Source organism: Dama dama, chromosome 5 (assembly GCF_033118175.1).
Source record: "Dama dama isolate Ldn47 chromosome 5, ASM3311817v1, whole genome shotgun sequence".
NCBI classification, from domain to species: Eukaryota; Metazoa; Chordata; class Mammalia; order Artiodactyla; family Cervidae; genus Dama; species Dama dama.
The window spans coordinates 20,683,358-20,702,419 of NC_083685.1; the positions used below are offsets into that span (position 1 = coordinate 20,683,358).

Here is a 19,062-nt window from a genome sequence, read left to right on the forward strand (position 1 = left end):
CAGTGAACTTTTGGGTAGATTGGACTTTCCTTATTATTTGCTTGTGGTAAAAGTAATACTTCCCTTCTGGAAACTCAGGTGCCTAAGTTATCCACTGATGTGTAACAGGTTGTCCCAAAACTAAGTGGCTTAAAACAACAATAATCATTATCTTTCACACTTTTTGCAGATCTGGAATTCTGGAGCAGTTTGGCTGAGCAGTCCTGATACGGAATCTCTCAGGAGACTGCATTCAAGATATCAGCAGGGGCTGCATCATTATCTGAAGCCTTGACTGGGGCTGGAGGAGCCACTTCCGAGATGGTGCCCTCATGTGGCTGTCAACAAGAGGCCTGAGTTTCTCTCCCTGTGGGACTGTCTCCCAGAGCTGCTTGAGTGTCCTTGTGGCATGGTAGCTGGCTTCCCTCAGAGGAGTGTCAAGAGAACCCTGAAGCAACAATTCCTTTTATGACCTAGCTTCAGAAGTCATAGACAGTCATCTCTGCCCCATTCTCTTAGAGGTCAGTCACTAAGTTCTGCCTCTCATTCCAGGGGAGGGCAATTAGGCTCCAAATTTTTCTTTCTTTTTTTTTTTTTTTTGGCTGCTGTAGCATATGGGAATCAAACCCATGCCCCCTGCAGTGGAAGCATGGAGCCCCAACCACTGGCCCACCAGGGAATTCCCTAGATTGCACCTTTTAAAGATAGGAAGATCACAGAACTCCTGAATATATTTTGAAACCATCACAACAGGCAATGATAGAGCTGAGGAGCCAAACAAGATTGTGAGACAAAGGCATAGGTTATCAACAGCAGAAAGATATTAATCCACTTAGGACTACAGAAAGGAAGGGAGGAAGTAGGACTATCAGAGCCCAGGAGCCAGGACCATCCAGTAGAAACTGGACTTTCAGAGGATCTGGAGCCTCGAACATGCAGTCACTGGCAGAGATGCTTCCCAAAGCAGCAAGGGAGACAAATGCTCTGGCTTCTTCCTTCCTCGGCCCTCCAATCTTTTGCCAGTGCCTGTGACTGGCTGAACTTACTAGGAAGCAGAGTGAAAGGGAGCCTGGGAAACAGATTTCCTTGTGATACAGAGGTGAGCAGAAAAGGCCAGGATGGGTATGAGATGAAGGTCCTAGCACGTCCCAGGATGGCTTATTTGATTAGGTGATGACATTATGGTTAAACTTGTCTTGAATTTTCATTTTTATATCAATATTGTTCTTCATAAAGTAACATTTAAAAACTGAAAATGAAAAAAAGAAAAGAAAAAGAAAATTCTCTAGTCTCCTTTACTCTTCTCTACTTTTTATTTTATTTTTTTCTTCTCTACTTTTTAAAAGAGAACTTCTGTGGGACCAGAAGTGAAGGGGAATGTTAATACCCAAACAGCAGAAAGCTGATCTAGCCTTTCTGGGGAAGCAGCCTTTGTTATTCCCTTTAAAACCTGTCAGCATCTGAGAACTGACTATGCAACTGATGCAAATGCCTCATCAGTGTCTAACCTAGTTTCCTGGTTTCTGCCACAACAAGGTTCTTATTCCCAGAAAAGATAATTTATCTTGTCCTCTCCAGGTATATACCCAAGAGAACTGGAAAATCTATATCCATCAAGAATATGTACGGAAATGTTCATAGCAACGTTCCTAATAATAACCCCAAAGCAGAAACAACCCAAAGTCCATGAAAGTGAATGGCTAAACAAAACATGGTCAGGGTGAATGGGGAATGGGATATGACTGCTAATGGGTCAGGATTTCTTTTAGGGGTGATAAAGTGTTTTGAAGCTAGACAGTGTTGATGGTTGAACAACTCTGTGGGTGACAAGTCCTGAGAACTTGTAGTTCTTTGGATTAATTTGTTTTCAAATCCTGAAATATTGTTGAAAGATACCTAATGACTAATTATGCATGCGTGCGTGGGTGCTAAGTTGCTTCAGTTTGTCTAACTCTTTTCGACCTAATGGAGCCTGCCAGGCTCCTCTGTCCATGGGAATCTCTAAACAAGAATACTGGAGTGGGTTGCCATGCCCTCCTCCAGGAGATCTTCCTGACCCAGGGATCAAACTTTTATCTCTTACATCTCCTGCACTGGCAGGCGGGTTCATTGGCAGGCAGGTTCTTCATGGCTAGGGCCACTTGGGAAGCTCGAGTAACTATGACAAGGATGCTAAAAAGAAAAACCTGGGCAAAGAAGAAACTATACCAAGTAGTTGACAGATTTTATAGTATTGTGATTAGAGTTACTTTTGTCTCTTTTCCAATTTTTAGATAGCACTGTTACTTTTATAATATAAAAATTTATAGATGACTTCTGGTGTTGTCTTTGGCTTGGCCCACCACCATGTTTTCAAAAATTGGAGTTTAATGTATTTATTTTATTTGCTATACTGAGTCTTAGTTGTGTCATGTAGGATTCTCAGTTGCGGCATGTGGGATCTAATTCTCTGACCAGGAATGGATCCTGTGCCCTGTACATAGAGAGCATGGAGTCTTAGCCGCTGGGCCACCAGAGAAGTCCCCTGAATGTATTCAGATACAGAATCTATGCTCCTGTTTGCCACAGTCCTTCCTACTTCTTATTGCCTTAAGCTGGTGCCATCTCTCATATAAACTGCCTGATCCCTAAAGTGAGTCCCTTGACTTACATAATAAAACTCCCAAAATATACAATTCACTGTGATCCGTGATATAAATATCCACATTTTAAAACCCTGATAAGTGGGGTTAGAATGTTATTGAATCAGTTTGAAAATGAAAATTAATATTTAATGTCTAGATAAAAACAGAATTGTTGTTACTTTTCTACAGAGCTGGGTTGCTTGGGAAGTCAAAAAGAAGATATTCACCAGTTTAATTCAGTTTAATAGGAAACCTCTGATGGTATTGTAAGCAAGAAGAGATTTACTATAGGGAAATTGTTGTTATTTAGTCGCTAAGTTGTCGTGTCTGACTCTTTTGTGACCCCTTGGACTGCAGCCTGCCAGGCTTCTCTGTCCATGGGGTTTCCCAGGCAGGAATACTGGAGTGGGTAAGCCATTTTCTTCTCCAGGGGATCTTCCTGACTCAGGGACTGAACCAGCGTCTCCTGCATTGGTAGGCAGATTCTTTACCACTGAGACCCCAGGGAAGCCCACTATAGGGAAATAGAGGCTTCCAAATGGATTGGTGAAGCTGGAAGAGCAGGCTCTAGGCTGAGCCTCCCTCCAGTGATGGCTGCCAGGACGACACTACAGAACTGACCTGCCAAGAGAAGCAGGGCCCTTGCCAGTTTGCAAGGTGTGGAATCAGGGGACCATTATTAGAACTCTTGAGTTCAATAACATATCGTCATAGCCAGGAAACTTCCATCATCACCCTAATTGTACCTATTTCTTGACACCTGCCCAGGAAACTGGATATTAGGCCACTACTGCCCCCTATTGCCTGCTAGTCTTTGAAGAAATAATTCCCCAAAGTGCACAGCACATAGTGTCATCTGATTTTCATGATAACTTTACCAGATAAGCAAAGAGTGTGGTGTCATATTTTTTACAAATATGGAAATTAAGGTTCATAGAGGTGATGGAACATAAATAAGGTCACACAGCTATGTGCAAAGCTGGAGTAACAACCCAGATCTCCTCATGCTCAGGCCAGTTCAGTGAACTTGATATGTCAACTACCATGTCATGGGTGAGGTTTTTTTGTGGCCCTGTGGTAGGGCCTGAAACTACAGCACACAAGCACACGTATGCCAAGACTAATGCCTCGGGAGTGGCACAGTGGTAAATGACTGTAACTCAGGAGGCACAAATCTGCCTTCTAAGCACAGAGGAAGGGGCTAGTATTGTGCAGGAGGAGGTCTAGAGCTGACATTTGAGTTGGGTTTTGAGGGATGTGTAGGAGTACCTCAGGAGGCAAAGGGTGGGGAAAAAATTGTCTTAGTAGCTGGCAAAATTTAAGGGGGTGTGGGGTGTCAGGAAGGCTTTTGGGGAGATGAGAGACTTCTAATTTTGGAGGATGTAGCCAAAGTAAAGTTTTTTGTGTGTGTATGTGGTTGTATTATAGACATACAGTAAAGCAAAAAATATGGAGCACTACTCAAGTATACAGCTTGAGCTTTTAAAAAAAGCAAATGTAAACACTCGTGTACCCATTTAGTGACGATATGATAAAACATTTCCAACATCTTCCTGGAGTGGTTTGCCATTCCCTTCTCCAGAGGATCTTCCTGACCCAGGGATCGAAGCCGAGTCTCCCGCATTATGGGCAGGGTCTTTACCATCTGAGCCACCAGGGAAGCCCTTTACATTAATATCTACCCATCATTTAATGACGATATGATATAACATTTCCAACATCGCAGAAGTTTCCCTCGTGCCCCTTCCCAATCTATACCCACCCCGTCTTTCCCCCCTCGTGTTTTTGTTTTTGTTTTTGTTTGAGCTGAGAGCAGACTAACATAAAAGTTCAAAGCCCTTGGCTTCAGCCCCATCTCCTCCTTACACTACTATTGCTTCCTCCAAATCTTCCGCTGTCTTTATGGATGATCCTAAGAGCGTCTTGCAGGAGGCAGAGGAGGTTTCTTGATACTACCGCTTCCTAGTATGGCCCATAGAAGTTTAGGTAGTACATGAATGGAACTAGTAACGGAAACGACAGTTTCTGGTCCTTCTGAGCCACCGTCCAGGCTCGAGACGCGCGGAGCATTCTTGTCCCTCGGCGGCCGCCGTGCGGCCGTTACGTGGCAGCTACGGGAGCTCGCCAATCCGCGGCGCCCGCATCAGCCCCCTCGGGTGGCGCAGCCGGAAGGGGCGGAGCTGTGGCGGCGGCGGCTGAGAAGGCAGCGGTGGCGGCAGCGACGACGGCGGCTCCGGAGGCCGCAGTCCCGGTCCTGGCTTCGGCCCCAGCCCCACCATGGTGACGCTCGCTGAGCTGCTGGTGCTCCTGGCCGCCCTCCTGGCCACGGCCTCGGGCTACTTCGTTAGCATTGACGCCCATGCAGAGGAATGCTTCTTCGAGCGGGTCACCTCGGGCACCAAGATGGGCCTCATCTTCGAGGTGGCCGAGGGCGGCTTCCTGGACATCGACGTGGAGGTGCGGGCGCGCTGCCCGAGGCGGGGGCCCGCGGCCGCTCGGGGGTTGGCGGCGCCCGGGGCCCGCGCGGGGCCAGCGTGGAGAGCGGGACCCGGAGGCCGCTGTCCGAGTCCTGGGAGGGGCCCGGGCCGCCACCCGGCGACCCCCTAACGGCCCTTTCCCTCGCACCCGCCCGCTTTCCGAGCTCCGCTCGGGAGACGGAACCGTTGCTTGGCTGCTTTGGATTCTCAGCTTGAACGGCTGGTTCCCCTTGGAACCTCTCGCCGAGCTTTGTCTACCAGGCGCCGCGTGTCATCTCCGGGCCCAGGAGGCGCTACACGGTCTTGTTTAGCTGATGGCAGGTCTCGATCCGGGCAGCAGCTGCTTCCCTTCCTAGCGCGAATTAAAGTTGGGACGTGGCATGGAAACTTCTGAAAAAGTAAATCGGAAGCTGTTGAGGAATGCTAGGTAGACGTTCGCGTTGTGTTTGCCTTTATTTTTCGTAGAAAGGACCCGAGTTAACCCATTCTTACACAGACCTTCGGATACCTCGTTTAGTCATCTCTGACTAAGAGACTGGAGTTGGGTCATGCATTTTAGAAGTGATTGCAGTGAAGTATCTGGAGAAAACGGAAAATCGCAGTCCCTAAATTTTATCCTATATCATTTTCTTTAAGCCAAAAGAATGACTCGCCTCTAACTTTTTTAAGGAAACCCGATGGAGTTAATATTTAAAGCTACCGGTTAGGATGATTAATTGTGTCTATGGGTTTTTCCATCTAACAGTTACCATCAGCAGAGTTGGGCATAAATTACACAAAACAAGTGAAGTTGAGAAATAAGGGGATAATGGAGGTAATAACTGTTAAAATTAACTAAGCTCTTAAGAGATCAGCTCTTTCAGTGTGCAGGTGGCACGGGCTTCATAAGAGGAACTACTTGCGCAAGGTCTGACAACTGATTTGGAGCACACTGGGATGAGAACATGGGTCTGTGAATTTCCAATCTAGTCTTTTTCCTTAAGTCTTCAGGCATGTAAGATAAAGCAGATTCCTTTAACAATAGGCAGTAATCAGTCAGGAAAACCTCGATGTGTAGGCTTGCTCAAAGTTCTTAGTTTCAAAAGAGATTTCTTTTTTGTTGTTTTGATACAAATAGCTACATAATTGTCTGTCTGTTGGTGGTATTGGGCCACTTGAAGACAAGTGTATGGTGTGGTTTCTGTTTCTGATTGGTTTACTAAGTTGGAATATTAAGACAAATGTAGTCCGAGTTGAAAGATATTCAGAGAGTCTTGTTTCTTAAATGGGAGAACTGTAGCCCAAAGAGATTATTGTCACTAACTGAAGTGGATCGAAGTTCAGGTTACATTTTCCTAGTGAATGTTTGACTGTCAATAGACATCACTTAACGTTTTTTTTTTTTTTTTTTTAACGGTTTTATTTTTAAAATTATTTTTTAATGAAGTATAGTTGCTTTACAGTGGTGTTAGTTTCTCCTGTAAAGCAAAGTGAATCAGCTGTAGGTTTACATGTATCCCCTTTTTTGGATTTCCTTCCCTTTTAGGTCACCACAGGGTATTGAGTAGAGTTCTTTGTACAATAGGTTCTCATTAGGTTATCTATGTTATACACAGTATCAATAGTATATCTGCATCAATCCCAATCTCCCAATTTATTCCCTCCTCATTTATGATTTTGAATCTTTTGAGTTATCTCATGAATTTCTCTTCTGCCTCCAGATTACAGGACCTGATAATAAAGGAATTTATAAAGGAGACCGGGAGTCCAGTGGGAAATACACATTTGCTGCTCACATGGATGGAACATACAAGTTTTGTTTTAGCAATAGGATGTCTACCATGACTCCAAAGATAGTGATGTTCACCATTGATATCGGGGAAGCCCCCAAAGGACAAGATATGGAAACAGAAGGTTAGATGAACATTCTGAAGATTTATATCCCTTTCTCAGAGTTAATACTAATCCTGTACATTTTCTCCACCTGAATGTAGTATTTATTTTAATGGCTTATTTTAGGTTCACTGACTGTCTTTACAACCAAAAACCTTTTGTGAAATACACTTTTTATTTATCCAGATCTTCTAACTAACAAAAAAATTATCGGAGGTTCATGTTAATATTTTAGTTCTTTCCAGTTGCCATTTCTGGCAGCAGGTAAGTTACATGTATCCTAGGTTGTTTGTTCTGTTAATTTGCCTACTCTGGTATATGCATCTTTAGTTGCTCATTTGTATAAATGACTACTTTAGCTAAACTTCTTGTTTTTGTATGTGTGTGTTTATATCTTACACTCTTCTTCAGGTGGTGGAGATACCTGGGATGGTATGTGGATTGTTTTCTGACAGTCTTTCTGCATATTTTTGTTGCCTACTGTCTAATTTCTGCTTTCCTTTCTAACCTCAGTCTGTTAGCATGACAGTGTTTTTTCTCCTAGTTTAAAAAAACCCTACAACTAATTTAGAGTTTTAGAGTGATTGTTTTTTTGGTGGTTTTTATTTTGTTACACGAGATAGAGGTTAGGTCACGTGAAACTTGGTTAGACGTGAAATGCAGTTCTAGAAGCCCCGTCTACCCTAGATAAGGCGAGAAAAACTTTGTCAGACATATGTTGCAGGTGGATTAATTTTTATTGCTCAGCTTATCAGCGGTGAGCCCTAAGTTGATTCTTCTGGATAAATTGCTTATCAGGAGCCTGCACATAAGGATTTTTTTGACCAGGGTGGGGGTGGGCATGGTATATTTCAGGACTTCTGGAAACTAGTAGTTTATTTCATAGTATTAATGTGATATAATTTGCCCTAGATAGTGAACACTTCATAGAGTATTTACATAAGTAAGGTGAACTCTTTTTAAGTTTTGAAATCTGTAGAATTTAGAGAATCATACTACTCAGAAATTTCTGTGCTTGCTTTTCAAGGCCATTTGCAGTTCAGGACAGGACTTGGCTAATTCTCAAGCAGAATTAGTTTTGAAGGGCTTTGACTTTGTTTTCTGGAAAATAGTCCTTTTTAAACATTGGCTATTTAAATGTTGGCTGGTGAGTGTGAATATTTTCCTTAAATAATCCTTTAACATGATGTTTAACAGTCTCGCTTTTGCTTGTTCATATTGGTGAATGACAGCTATAAAAATCAAGCTTTCCTCTAAAGCAGTGGTTCTCAGGATGTTTTTTGCTCCCCAGGGTACACTTGGCAATATCTAGATATATTTTTGATTCTCCTGAATAGGTTGGTGGTTGTACACTGCATCGGACACTTTCCCACCACAAAGAATTATGTGGTCCAAAATGTCCACAGTGCTTCTCCTGAGAAACTCTGCTCTAAAGGTTCCACCTAGTGCATGGGCTTCTGACATGAAGCTGGTGAGAGATTATTTGTGATTCCAGCCCAACTGCCTTAAAATGGTAGAGGCTGTTGGCTTTTCATAAGAAATTTAGAATTATTTGTGGCAATTTGAAATTCTAGATGAGGCCGGATTTGGGGCAATAGTGAAGAGATCCCTCTGATGGCAGTCTTCCCTTGTGGTATATTTTTTTCCTACGTGTTTGTACATTGCCATAATACAGCATTACCTATAAACATACACTTAAATACTTCAGAACTGTTAGTTTAACCTTGCTAAAGAGAATGCCTGGTTCTAGACCTTGAGCAGTTGGAAACTTGCATTTTCACTTGCAGTGACTGCTATTTTCCACTGTAGTGAAATGATTGCTTTGACTATAGTACTAGAATGTTGAATTGGTATAGATTTTCCCTAGAACATCTTCATGTTTTTCTCTGCTTAGCTTCATAAAAAGTCAGCTTTGATACTTTTCTTAAATTAACATTAGAGTTACAGAATTTTCAAGAGTAGATTTTTATTTAGTTTAAATATTGTTGTTTGTAGGATTATTACTAGAATGTTAGTATTACAGTTTTTGTTTAATTTGTATTTTGTGCCCCTCCTCCATCTTTTTTTTTTTTTTTAATCTCCACTATGGTTGGCAGTGAGTCTAGTGAACTTCACTTAGCAATTCCTTAGAAGACATTTCTTAGGGCTGTGTTCCTTTAGTCAGTAAATGTTGTATAGTATTTTTCCTACTCTGAAAGAGGTTTCTCTACTGGGAACGAACTTTTTAAAAATTCTTGGGGAATTAAATCGTCATCAGTGGTCCAAAATGAGTCATTTCTGAAAAATAGCTTCTTTTGTATGCCTTCTTTGGAAGAGGTGTGTTTTTTTTTTTTTTTTTTCTGGTTTTAAGAATTTTTCAGAAAGAGATTGCCAAATATGTTCTAACCATTTTCAAATCCTTTTGTAGCTCACCAGAACAAGCTAGAAGAAATGATTAATGAACTCGCAGTGGCGATGACAGCTGTGAAGCATGAACAGGAATACATGGAAGTCCGAGAGAGAATACACAGAGCGAGTGAGTTAATGCTTTGACTTGGCAGCAGTGTCCGAGGGCCATGATCGGTGACCTGTATTACCCAAGAGCTGGGTTGTGTTTTCCTCATTCAGAAATTTTGGACTCATAAACATACTAAGGGATTGGCTTTAAAAAAGCACCCATGCAAAGATATTTGAGTATATACATTTGTTTGTAGAGCTTTGTATTAGACTAATTTATTATTGGGACATTCATTTTAAACCAAACAATGCTGTTTAGATTCAGCACTGGCTTTTATGAGTTTTATTTTTTTTTTTCTTTTATGAGTTTTAAAAAATGTGTGGTCAGCTAGGGAGTAAGCTAATGGTTTTCATAAAGCAGAAAGGAAAAACATAAAATGGGCATTGCGTTGGTTTTAAATCTGATATTTGAAACTTTTTGATCAATAATTACATGCCGAGGCTTAGCTGTTTTTCCTAAAACCTGGGATGTGGTTTAATTAAAAAGCATTAAAACGTGAATAGAGGTATTCACCAGGTGAAGATCAGTTTGGCTCCCAAGTTTGCAAACTGGAAGCTGTGAGTGTGTTTGTCTTCAGAAACATTGATAATTGGAATCCCACCCTAGGTTGCAAAGCCTGTTTTAACCTGTGGTATAGCACTAATTATGATTCTTTTGTGTTTAAAATTAAAGAGGTACCATATTGATCCACAGACCAGATGATCATATTTTAGACCCAGGTCCACACCTGTTCAGTGTCTTCATCCATCAGGTCATCCTTGGGGATGGGCCTCACTGGGCGCAAGCTCGTCTATAAATGCAAAGTGGCTTGTGTTTGGAGTCTTTGTTCTGAAGGTAGGGTAGGGAGTGGACAGAGGAGTGACTTGAGTAGATGAGAACAGGTTGAATTTCTCCAAGATGTGGTTTCTGTTCTTCCCACCCTCTTGCCTCCATTCTTGCCAGTGATGGAAAGGCATCTTTAGGACCTAGAGCCTAGACGTCACCTCTCCTTGGGAGAATAATGAGTCCATGTGACGGACTGGACAGGTGCCTCTGTTCTGACCTTTCTAGGGGCATTGGGGCATGAGATGGATTGAGGCTTACATGCAGCCACGCTTGCCTCTTCCACCTGATTCCTTCTCCTGGCCTGTGCTCTTAATCTTCCCTCCATCACCTGTTGGCTATTTTGCTCCCAGGAGGGGACCAGCCCAGTGATGAGAAGGGCTCAGAACTTTCACTGCTTTGTAGTTCCGCTAGCACGGCAGCCAGAGGAGGCCCCCATCTTGCAGTCCTTGGAGGCATCCCACCTTTTTCTCTCATACTTAATTTGAGTGGAGATACTCCTGAATTTTCACAAACAAAATAGAATTTTAGACATTCAGTTTAACTTTATAAATCCAATAGTTCCCACAATGTTGTTTGTTTTTTGTACATCTTCCTACAACACTCGCTCCTCAGAGCTGGCTATAATGAGATTTTTTAAAAAACCTCCAGGGTTGTAATAGTACTGTTTTTAGATCAGGCTAATGTGTGAACTGGCCTTCCCTGGTGGCTCAGTGGTAGAGTCCTCCTGCCAATGTGGGAGACTTGGGTTCAATCTCTGGGTCGAGAAGATCCCCTGGAGAACGAAATGGCAACCCACTCCAGTATTCTTGCTTGGGAAATCTGATGGACAGAAGAGCCTGGTGGGCTAGAGTCCATGGGGTTGCAAAAGAATCAGACATGACAGTAACTAAACAACAACAAAAAATATGTGAGTGACATGAGAACAGTGTCTTATGTACACATATTTTCCTCGATGATTGCTTTCCTATGTTATATGCTTCAGTGTGTTCTATTTAAGTTTAAAGATGCATTTTTCTGTTATTGAAGGGAGAGATAAATACTTGTTTTTATATGGTTAAGATGCTAGTCATTATGTTAAAAATGGATTATAAAGTTTGCAGCAGAAATAAATTTCATGTCATGGAATGAACATTAAAATTTCAGTGTTGGTGGTTTTTAGAATTCTAGTTAATGGTTTTGAGCGTTTGTCTATTCTTACTTGGGGGGAAAAATGTCATTTTCTTTCCTTGAGTCTGGAGTCATTTAATTGCTTTTGACTTCTTTTTGAGTGATCATCAGTCCCGCAGTTATTGCAATTCTAGTTTCTCTTTTTATAAATGATACATATATATCTAAAAATATGCCAGTTACTTATTCATCTCTATTACTGAATTGCTAATTATAATTGTTTTTAGTGTTGGCCATTTGCAGAAAAATCAGAAACTACCCAGTAGTTTTTAAAAGTTAAGGAATTTGATCAGGAACTTGAATGAATGTAACATAAATTGAGTGCTATAAATTAATGCAGCCATACTATTCTTTTGATCAATTTCTTAGCTTAAAAACGAGGTAAATCCTGTAACTAGTTTAAGTTTGGTAATAGCTGCCAGCATTGGTCTGTGAAACTGAGAAACCTTTCGATCTAGAACCAATGCCAGATACATAGTGGGTGCTCAATAAATACTAAATAAATGTTTAAAGAAAAGGCACTTTGAAACATTTTAACTTAGTAGTTAGTGCTTCTTGGGTAACTTATCTTGAAAGAATAAGGTTGAATTTTCTGATTCAGCAAAAAGGATTCTAATCTTAGGGACTTTCTTTGTGTGAGAGAGAGAAGGTTGGATTGGGTTTTAACTCTAGAAAGTGACCTTGGGCAAGTCATTTTTTCTCTGTTCTCATGCATAAGCAGAGTGGACTTCACTGCTCCATTAATCTTTTAAGGTCTCATTTAAATGTAAAACTCTGCTTCTGAGTATGTGTAAGTGCTTGGGTACAAAAGATAAAGGTATTCTGATTACTGTCAATGTTGTGTGAAGTGTTAACTTTGACATGGAGTTAAGACTAGGGGGTGATTTTGGATGTCTATGCTGTTTCTTTTGTTTGTTAAATTTTGTTTGTTTGTCCTCAACAGTCAATGACAACACAAACAGCAGAGTGGTCCTTTGGTCCTTCTTTGAAGCTCTTGTTCTAGTTGCCATGACATTGGGACAGATCTACTACCTGAAGAGATTCTTCGAAGTCCGGAGGGTTGTTTAAAAGCCTTTTCCCCATAATCCCAAATTCATAATTCACTGTTTACCAAACATCTTGATCATAATAATGTCATTAGTTTCTATGTTTTTATTTTCTGAACTGTATCTTCACAGCTTATGTTTCTTTGTGATTAATTGATATTGGGGGAAAACACCTTTTTAGGAAAGCTATAGTAAAAATTTGACATTTGATTGGCATAAATTCATATTTGAATTCTGCTTCCATTATAGAGACCCTCCCAAAACTCAAACACTGTAAGCTGAATATAGGTGTAGAGTCCTTAGTTTTCTTTCCTTTTGTTTTCATTATAAAATACAGTTTGTTCAGGATAGTACTTTACTAAAATGACTCTATTCTTGGGATCCCTTATCCTGCAGTTCAAGTCACTAGGAAGATTCATTTTGTTGAGAAACAACAATCTGAATCTTGACATTTTCTATCCAGCTTGATGGTAGAGCTCTGTGACCAGAGTATGTGACCAGGTTGGTACTTTTATATTTTGTCTATCTTGTTTTTGCTTTAAAGATAAGACTTAAACCAACAACCTTTACCCACCCCTCCAAAGTTTCACTTTGAACCTTAGAACTCAATCACCTCCACTTAAAATTGTTGACACAAGCAGCTAATAACCATTTTTTGGTTTCTGCCTAACCTTGTGAGAAGTCTATTAAAGCCAGTTCTCTGGGTGTTTCGGCAAATGGTGGCCCTTTTTCTTTCTATGCTGGCGCATCCAGCTGCTCTACTCTTGGCATGTGGGAGGTATGCATTCATGTAATTGGAAAAATCTGGATTTCCGATGCCAAAGGGTTAAAGCTTCTTGGATTTCTTTGCAGTGATATACAGCCACTATTTTATTTTTGATCAGTGGCATTTTGGCCACTGTTTAATTAGGGTACTGAACATCGCTGTCAGTACTAGGGTTTTTGTTTTTCTTGGGTCTTTCTTTTTTGGCACATGTGAATTTTGTTTTGTATAGAACGAAACGACTTTCTTTTGGTCTCTGATGATGGGTTTAAAAATCAAGGAGCATCTGGTTTTGGTGTGGGGGTGATCCAGGATTATGTTGTGACTGATGTATATTGGTTACTTGTACATTTTTTTTTGGATCTTTGCAAGGGGAAAACTACAAGTAACGAGTTTTGTATAATTAAATTTGTTACAGGTTTTCATGTTCAGGGTAAACAGTTTTTCAACCTTGGGTGAAAATACTTGCAACAGTTTAAGGTGACTGAGTTTTACCTTAGGACAACTGTTGCATGCCAATTTGTGTGCGTGTGTGTGTGCAAACACTTCAAAATTGAGTTAAAAGATGTAAATTTAAATTTGGTTGTGTATCTGATCTGCCCCAGGTTCAGTAAATAAACAGTTCTTTTTAAAAACAGTCTTGGTATTCTGTGTTTTATATATTTATAATTAATTCACATTTGTTAAATACCAGCTTTCTAATCAAAGCTGAAATGAGACATGTCATGTTTTCCCAGTAATGATGCCTATTATAAACATCTGTTACATTTCATGCCTGTGAACTTGAGAATAGTAAACAGGAATCCAATTTTAGGTTTCCCTGTGTGGTTTCTTTGATGGGTCAGTATTAATATCTGAAGTATTTTTTTCTTTGGAACAAAAGTGTATTTTCAGTCAGCCACCTGGTTTATGGTAGCTGGCAGTAAATTTAAAAGGGATTAAATGATTCATCCAAGGCTCACAGATGAGTGACTGATGTGACCAGAATCTAGATCTCTGCCTTTAGGAACCATTCCTCTTTATTAAACTAAGGGCCTGCTGGTAATAAAACTATGGTTTATCCAGCACTGTAATGGCCTGTCCCCCTGCTAAGTGCTTTAGGTTGTCTGTCTCATTTATTCCTCAAAACATCCACTACCTTGGGTACTATTAGAATCCTCATTATGGAAACAAAGTCTTGGAAAGGATCCCCAGATCAGAAAATTAGTAAGTAGACCCCCAAATGCAAATGCAGCTAGCTGTTTCCCCCTGTCTTTGCCTTCAGACCTGCTTGGAAATAGCTGTCAAAGACATTGTAAGGATGTGATAATCCTATTAAAGTGAAAATGTTACCTCAGACTTTACTCTCATCTACTTTGAGATGACTGCTGTTTACACGAGTATTACTCCCATTTATTCATTCCCAAAATATTTGGGTGACTGCCTGGTGCTACCAGTTGTAGTCACTGAAATAAAATAGAGGAAAATCCCTTTTATCCCACTTTTAGTGGGGGAGATGAGCCTAGTCAGTACGTAAATTATATGGCATATTAATAATGTGTTATGGGGGAAGAAAGGGAAAATGGTTTTAGTGATTAGGAAGGGAAGGCATCACTGGTGACATTTCAAAAGTCCTCATGGACGTAAGGGAGCAAGCCAAGCTGAAGATATGGGCCCAAGACATAATAGTCTTAAGCCCAACACAGTTGTGCATGACTCTTTGCGACCCCATGGACTGTAACCCACCCAGGCTCCAGGAAAATCCATGGAATTTTCCAGGCAAGAATACCGGAGTGGGCTGACATTTCCTCCTCCAGGGGAACTTCCCGATCCAGGGATGGAACCCAGGTCTCCTCCATTGCGGGCCGACTCTTTACTGTCTGACTCATTAGTGAAGCCCAAAGGTGCGTTCTTAACCACTGGACCACCGGGGAAGTCCCTAACTGGAGTGGGTTGCCATGCTGTCCTCCAGGAGATCTTCCCAATCCATGATAGAACTCGGGTCTCCTGCACTGCAGGAACATAAATTCACCATCTGAGCCACTAGGGAAGCCCAGCTACTAGCGAAGCCCAACGCTGGTCGGTAAAATCTTCCTGAGAAGCCCAAGTAAGATGGTAGGCATTGAGAGAGGGGATCAGGGGGCAGGCAGACTGAAACTACAATCACAGACAACTAGCCAATCTGATCACATGGACCACAGCCTTGTCAACTCAAACTAAACCATGCTGTGTGGGGCCACCCAAGACAGCCGGGTCATGGTGGAGAGGTCTGACAGAATGTGGTCCACTGGAGAAGGGAATGACAAACCACTTCAGTATTCTTGCCTTGAGAACCCCGTGAACAGTATGAAAAGGCAAAAAGATAGGACACCGAAAGATGAACTCCCCAGGTCAGTAGGTGCCCAATATGCTACTGGAGATCAGTGGAGAAATAACTCCAGAAAGAATGAAGGGATGGAGCCAAAGCAAAAACAACACCCAGTTGTGAATGGGACTGGTGATGGAAGCAGGGTTCGATGCTGTAAAGAGCATTATTGCATAGAAACCTAGAATGTTAGGTCCATGAATCAAGGCAAATTGGAAGTGGTCAAACAGGAGACGGCAAGAGTGAACATCGACATTCTAGGAATCAGCGAACTAAGATGGACTGGAATGGGTGAATTTAACTCAGATGACCATTATATCTACTACTGTGGGCAGGAATCCCTTAGAAGAAATGGAGTAGCCATCATAGTCAACAAGAGTCTGAAATCCAGTACTTGGATGCAATCTCAAAAATGACAGAATGATCTCTGTTCGTTTCCAAGGCAAACCATTCAATATCACGGTAATCCAAGTCTATGCCCTGACCAGAAACGCTGAAGAAGCTGAAGTTGAACAGTTCTATGAAGACCTACAAGGCCTTCTAGAACTAACACCCAAAGAAGATGTCCTTTACACTAGAGGGGGCTGGAATGCAAAAGTAGAAGTCAAGAAATACCTGGAGTACAGGCAAATTTGGCCTTGGGGTACAGAATGAAGCAGAGCAAAGGCTAATAGAGTTCTGCCAAGAGAACGCACTGGTCATAGCAAACACCCTCTTCCAACAACACAAGAGAAGACTTTACACATGGACATCACCAGATGATTGACACCAAAATCAGATTGATTATATTCTTTGCAGCCAAAGATGGAGAAGCTGTATACAGTCAGGATCACTGTGGCTCGGATCATGAACTCCTTATTGCCAAATTCAGACTGAAATTGAAGAAAGTGGAGAAAACCACTAGACCATTTGGGTATGACCTAAATCAAATCCCTTATGACTATACAGTGGAAGTGAGAAATAGATTTAAGGGACCAGATCTGATAGAGTGCCTGATGAACTATGGACGGAGGTTTGTGACATTGTACAGGAGACAGGAATCAAGACCATCCCCAAGAAAAAGAAATGCAAAAAAGCAAAATGGCTGTCTGAGGAGGCCTTACAAACAGCTGTGAAAAGAAGGAAAGCGAAAAGCAAAGGAGAAAAGGAAAGATATACCCATTTAAATGCAGAGTTCCAAAGAATAGCAAGGAGAGATAAGAAAGCCTTCCTCAGCGATCAATGCAAAGAAATAGAGGAAAACAATAGAATGGGAAAGACTAGAGATCTCTTCAAGAAAATTAGAGATACCAAGGGAACATTTCATGCAAAGATGGGCACAATAAGTGACAGAAATCATAGGGACCTAACAGAAGCAGAAGATATTAAGAAGAGGTGGCAAGAATACACAGAAGAACTGTACAGAAAAGATCTTCACGACCCAGATAATCACAATGGTGTGATCACTCACCTAGAACCAGACACCCTGGAATGTGAAGTCAAGTGGGCCTTAGGAAGCATCACTACAAACAAAGCTAGTGGAGGTGATGGAATTCCAGTTGAGCTATTTCAAACCCTGAAAGATGATGCTGTGAAAGTGCTGCACTCACTATGTCAGCAAATTTGGAAAACTCAGCAGTGGCCACTGGACTGGAAAAGGTCAGTTTTCATTCCAATCCCAAAGAAAGGCAACTCCAAAGAATGCTCAAACTACTGCACAATTGCACTCATCTCACACGCTAGTAAAGTAATGCTTAAAATTCTCCAAGCCAGGCTTCAGCAATACATGAACTGTGAACTTGCAGATGTTCAAGCTGGATTTAGAAAAGGCAGAGGAACCAGAGATCAAATTGCCAACATCCGCTGGATCATCGAAAAAGCAAGAGAGTTCCAGAAAAACATCTATTTCTGCTTTATTGACTGTGCCAAAGCCTTTGACTATGTGGATCACAATAAACTGTGGAAAATTCTGAAAGAGATGGGAATACCAGATCGCCTGACCTGCCTCTTGAGAAACCTGTATGCAGGTCAGGAAGCAACAGTTAGAACTGGACATGGAACAACAGACTGGTTCCAAATAGGAAAAGGAGTACGTCAAGCCTGTATATTGTCAACTTACATGCAGAGTACATCAGCTGGAATCAAGATTGCCAGGAGAAATATTAATAACATTAGATATGCAGATGACACCACCCTTATGGCAGAAAGTGAAGAAGAACTAAAGAGCCTCTTGATGAAAGTGAAAGAGGAGAGTCAAAAAGTTGGCTTAAAGTTCAACATTCGGAAAACTAAGATCACGGCATCTGGTCCCATCACTTCATGGCAAATAGATGGGGAAACAGTGGAAACAGTGGCTGACTTTATTTTTCTGGGCTCCAAAATCACTGCAGATGGTGATTGCAGCCATGAAATTAAAAGACACTTACTCCTTTGAAGGAAAGTTATGACCAACATAGACTGCAGCATATTAAAAAGCAGAGACATTACTTTGCCAACAGAGGTCTGTATAGTCAAGGCTATGGTTTTTCCAGTGGTCATGTATGGATGTGAGAGTTGGACTATAAAGAAAGCTGAGTGAGGAACAATTGATGCTTTTGAACTGTGGTGTTGGAGAAGACTCTTGAGAGTCCCTTGGACTGCAAGGAGATCCAACCAGTCCATCCTAAAGGAGATCAGTCCTGGGTGTTCATTAGAAGGACTGATGTTGAAGCTGAAACTCCAATACTTTGGCCACCTGATGCGAAGAGCTGACTCATTTGAAAAGACCCTGATGCTGGGAAAGATTGAGAAGGGGACGACAGAGGATGAGATGGTTGGATGGCCTCACCGACTCGATGAACACGGGTTTGGGTGGACTCAGGGAGTTGGTGATGGACAGGGAGGCCTGGCGTGCTGCGGTTCATGGGATCGCAAAGAGTCAGACACGACTGAGCGGCTGAACTGAGCTGAAAAGCTTCCTGAATGAATTGTACACGTGCATGAAACAATCCAGTGGTGAACACAAGAATGATACAGTGATCTTAAGTCTCCGACCTAACTTCATCGGAAATAAATGAATATTTATTTTGTCCCAGGCAGTGGATCCCCACCATCAGTCTCTTTTGCCTATCTAGGGCTCCGGGATTGGGGTACATTTCTGTCCACTCCCTCCGGACCTACTGTCGTTTGGCCAGGACGCGGTGTTGTGCTGCCATCTGCCTCCGACCGGCGGGGACCTCCGACCGGCGGGGAGAGTGTGCGAGCCGGGGCAAAATCCCTCCCTCCCAAATGCCTGCTCGGTGTGGAAAGGCGCCCGGAGCCTACGTAGTTGCACTGGACGAATGGCACTACTCCAGCCGGGTTCCCGCCGCCCGCTTTTATTCGCCAGAAGTTGGCTTTCCACTCTCTTGCTGCAAGGGTGCCTTTCCCGCCTTCCGGAACTTTGCGAATGGAGTGCTGTTTCCGGTCGGCCGGCTTGGCGACTGGAAACGGAAGTGCTCCCGGGATGAG

The 19,062-nt window shown here is 42.0% G+C and overlaps 1 protein-coding gene across 1 annotated transcript; it reads left to right on the forward strand.

Annotated features, from left to right (window-relative positions):
- Positions 1 to 4,769: 4,769 nt before the first annotated feature.
- Positions 4,770 to 13,887, forward strand: TMED2 (transmembrane p24 trafficking protein 2). The gene is made up of 4 exons (XM_061142066.1): positions 4,770 to 5,060; positions 6,781 to 6,973; positions 9,360 to 9,467; positions 12,385 to 13,887. Exons 1-4 carry the CDS (start codon positions 4,881 to 4,883, stop codon positions 12,507 to 12,509), a joined length of 606 nt encoding a protein of 201 aa, XP_060998049.1. The 5' UTR covers positions 4,770 to 4,880; the 3' UTR covers positions 12,510 to 13,887.
- Positions 13,888 to 19,062: the final 5,175 nt, after the last annotated feature.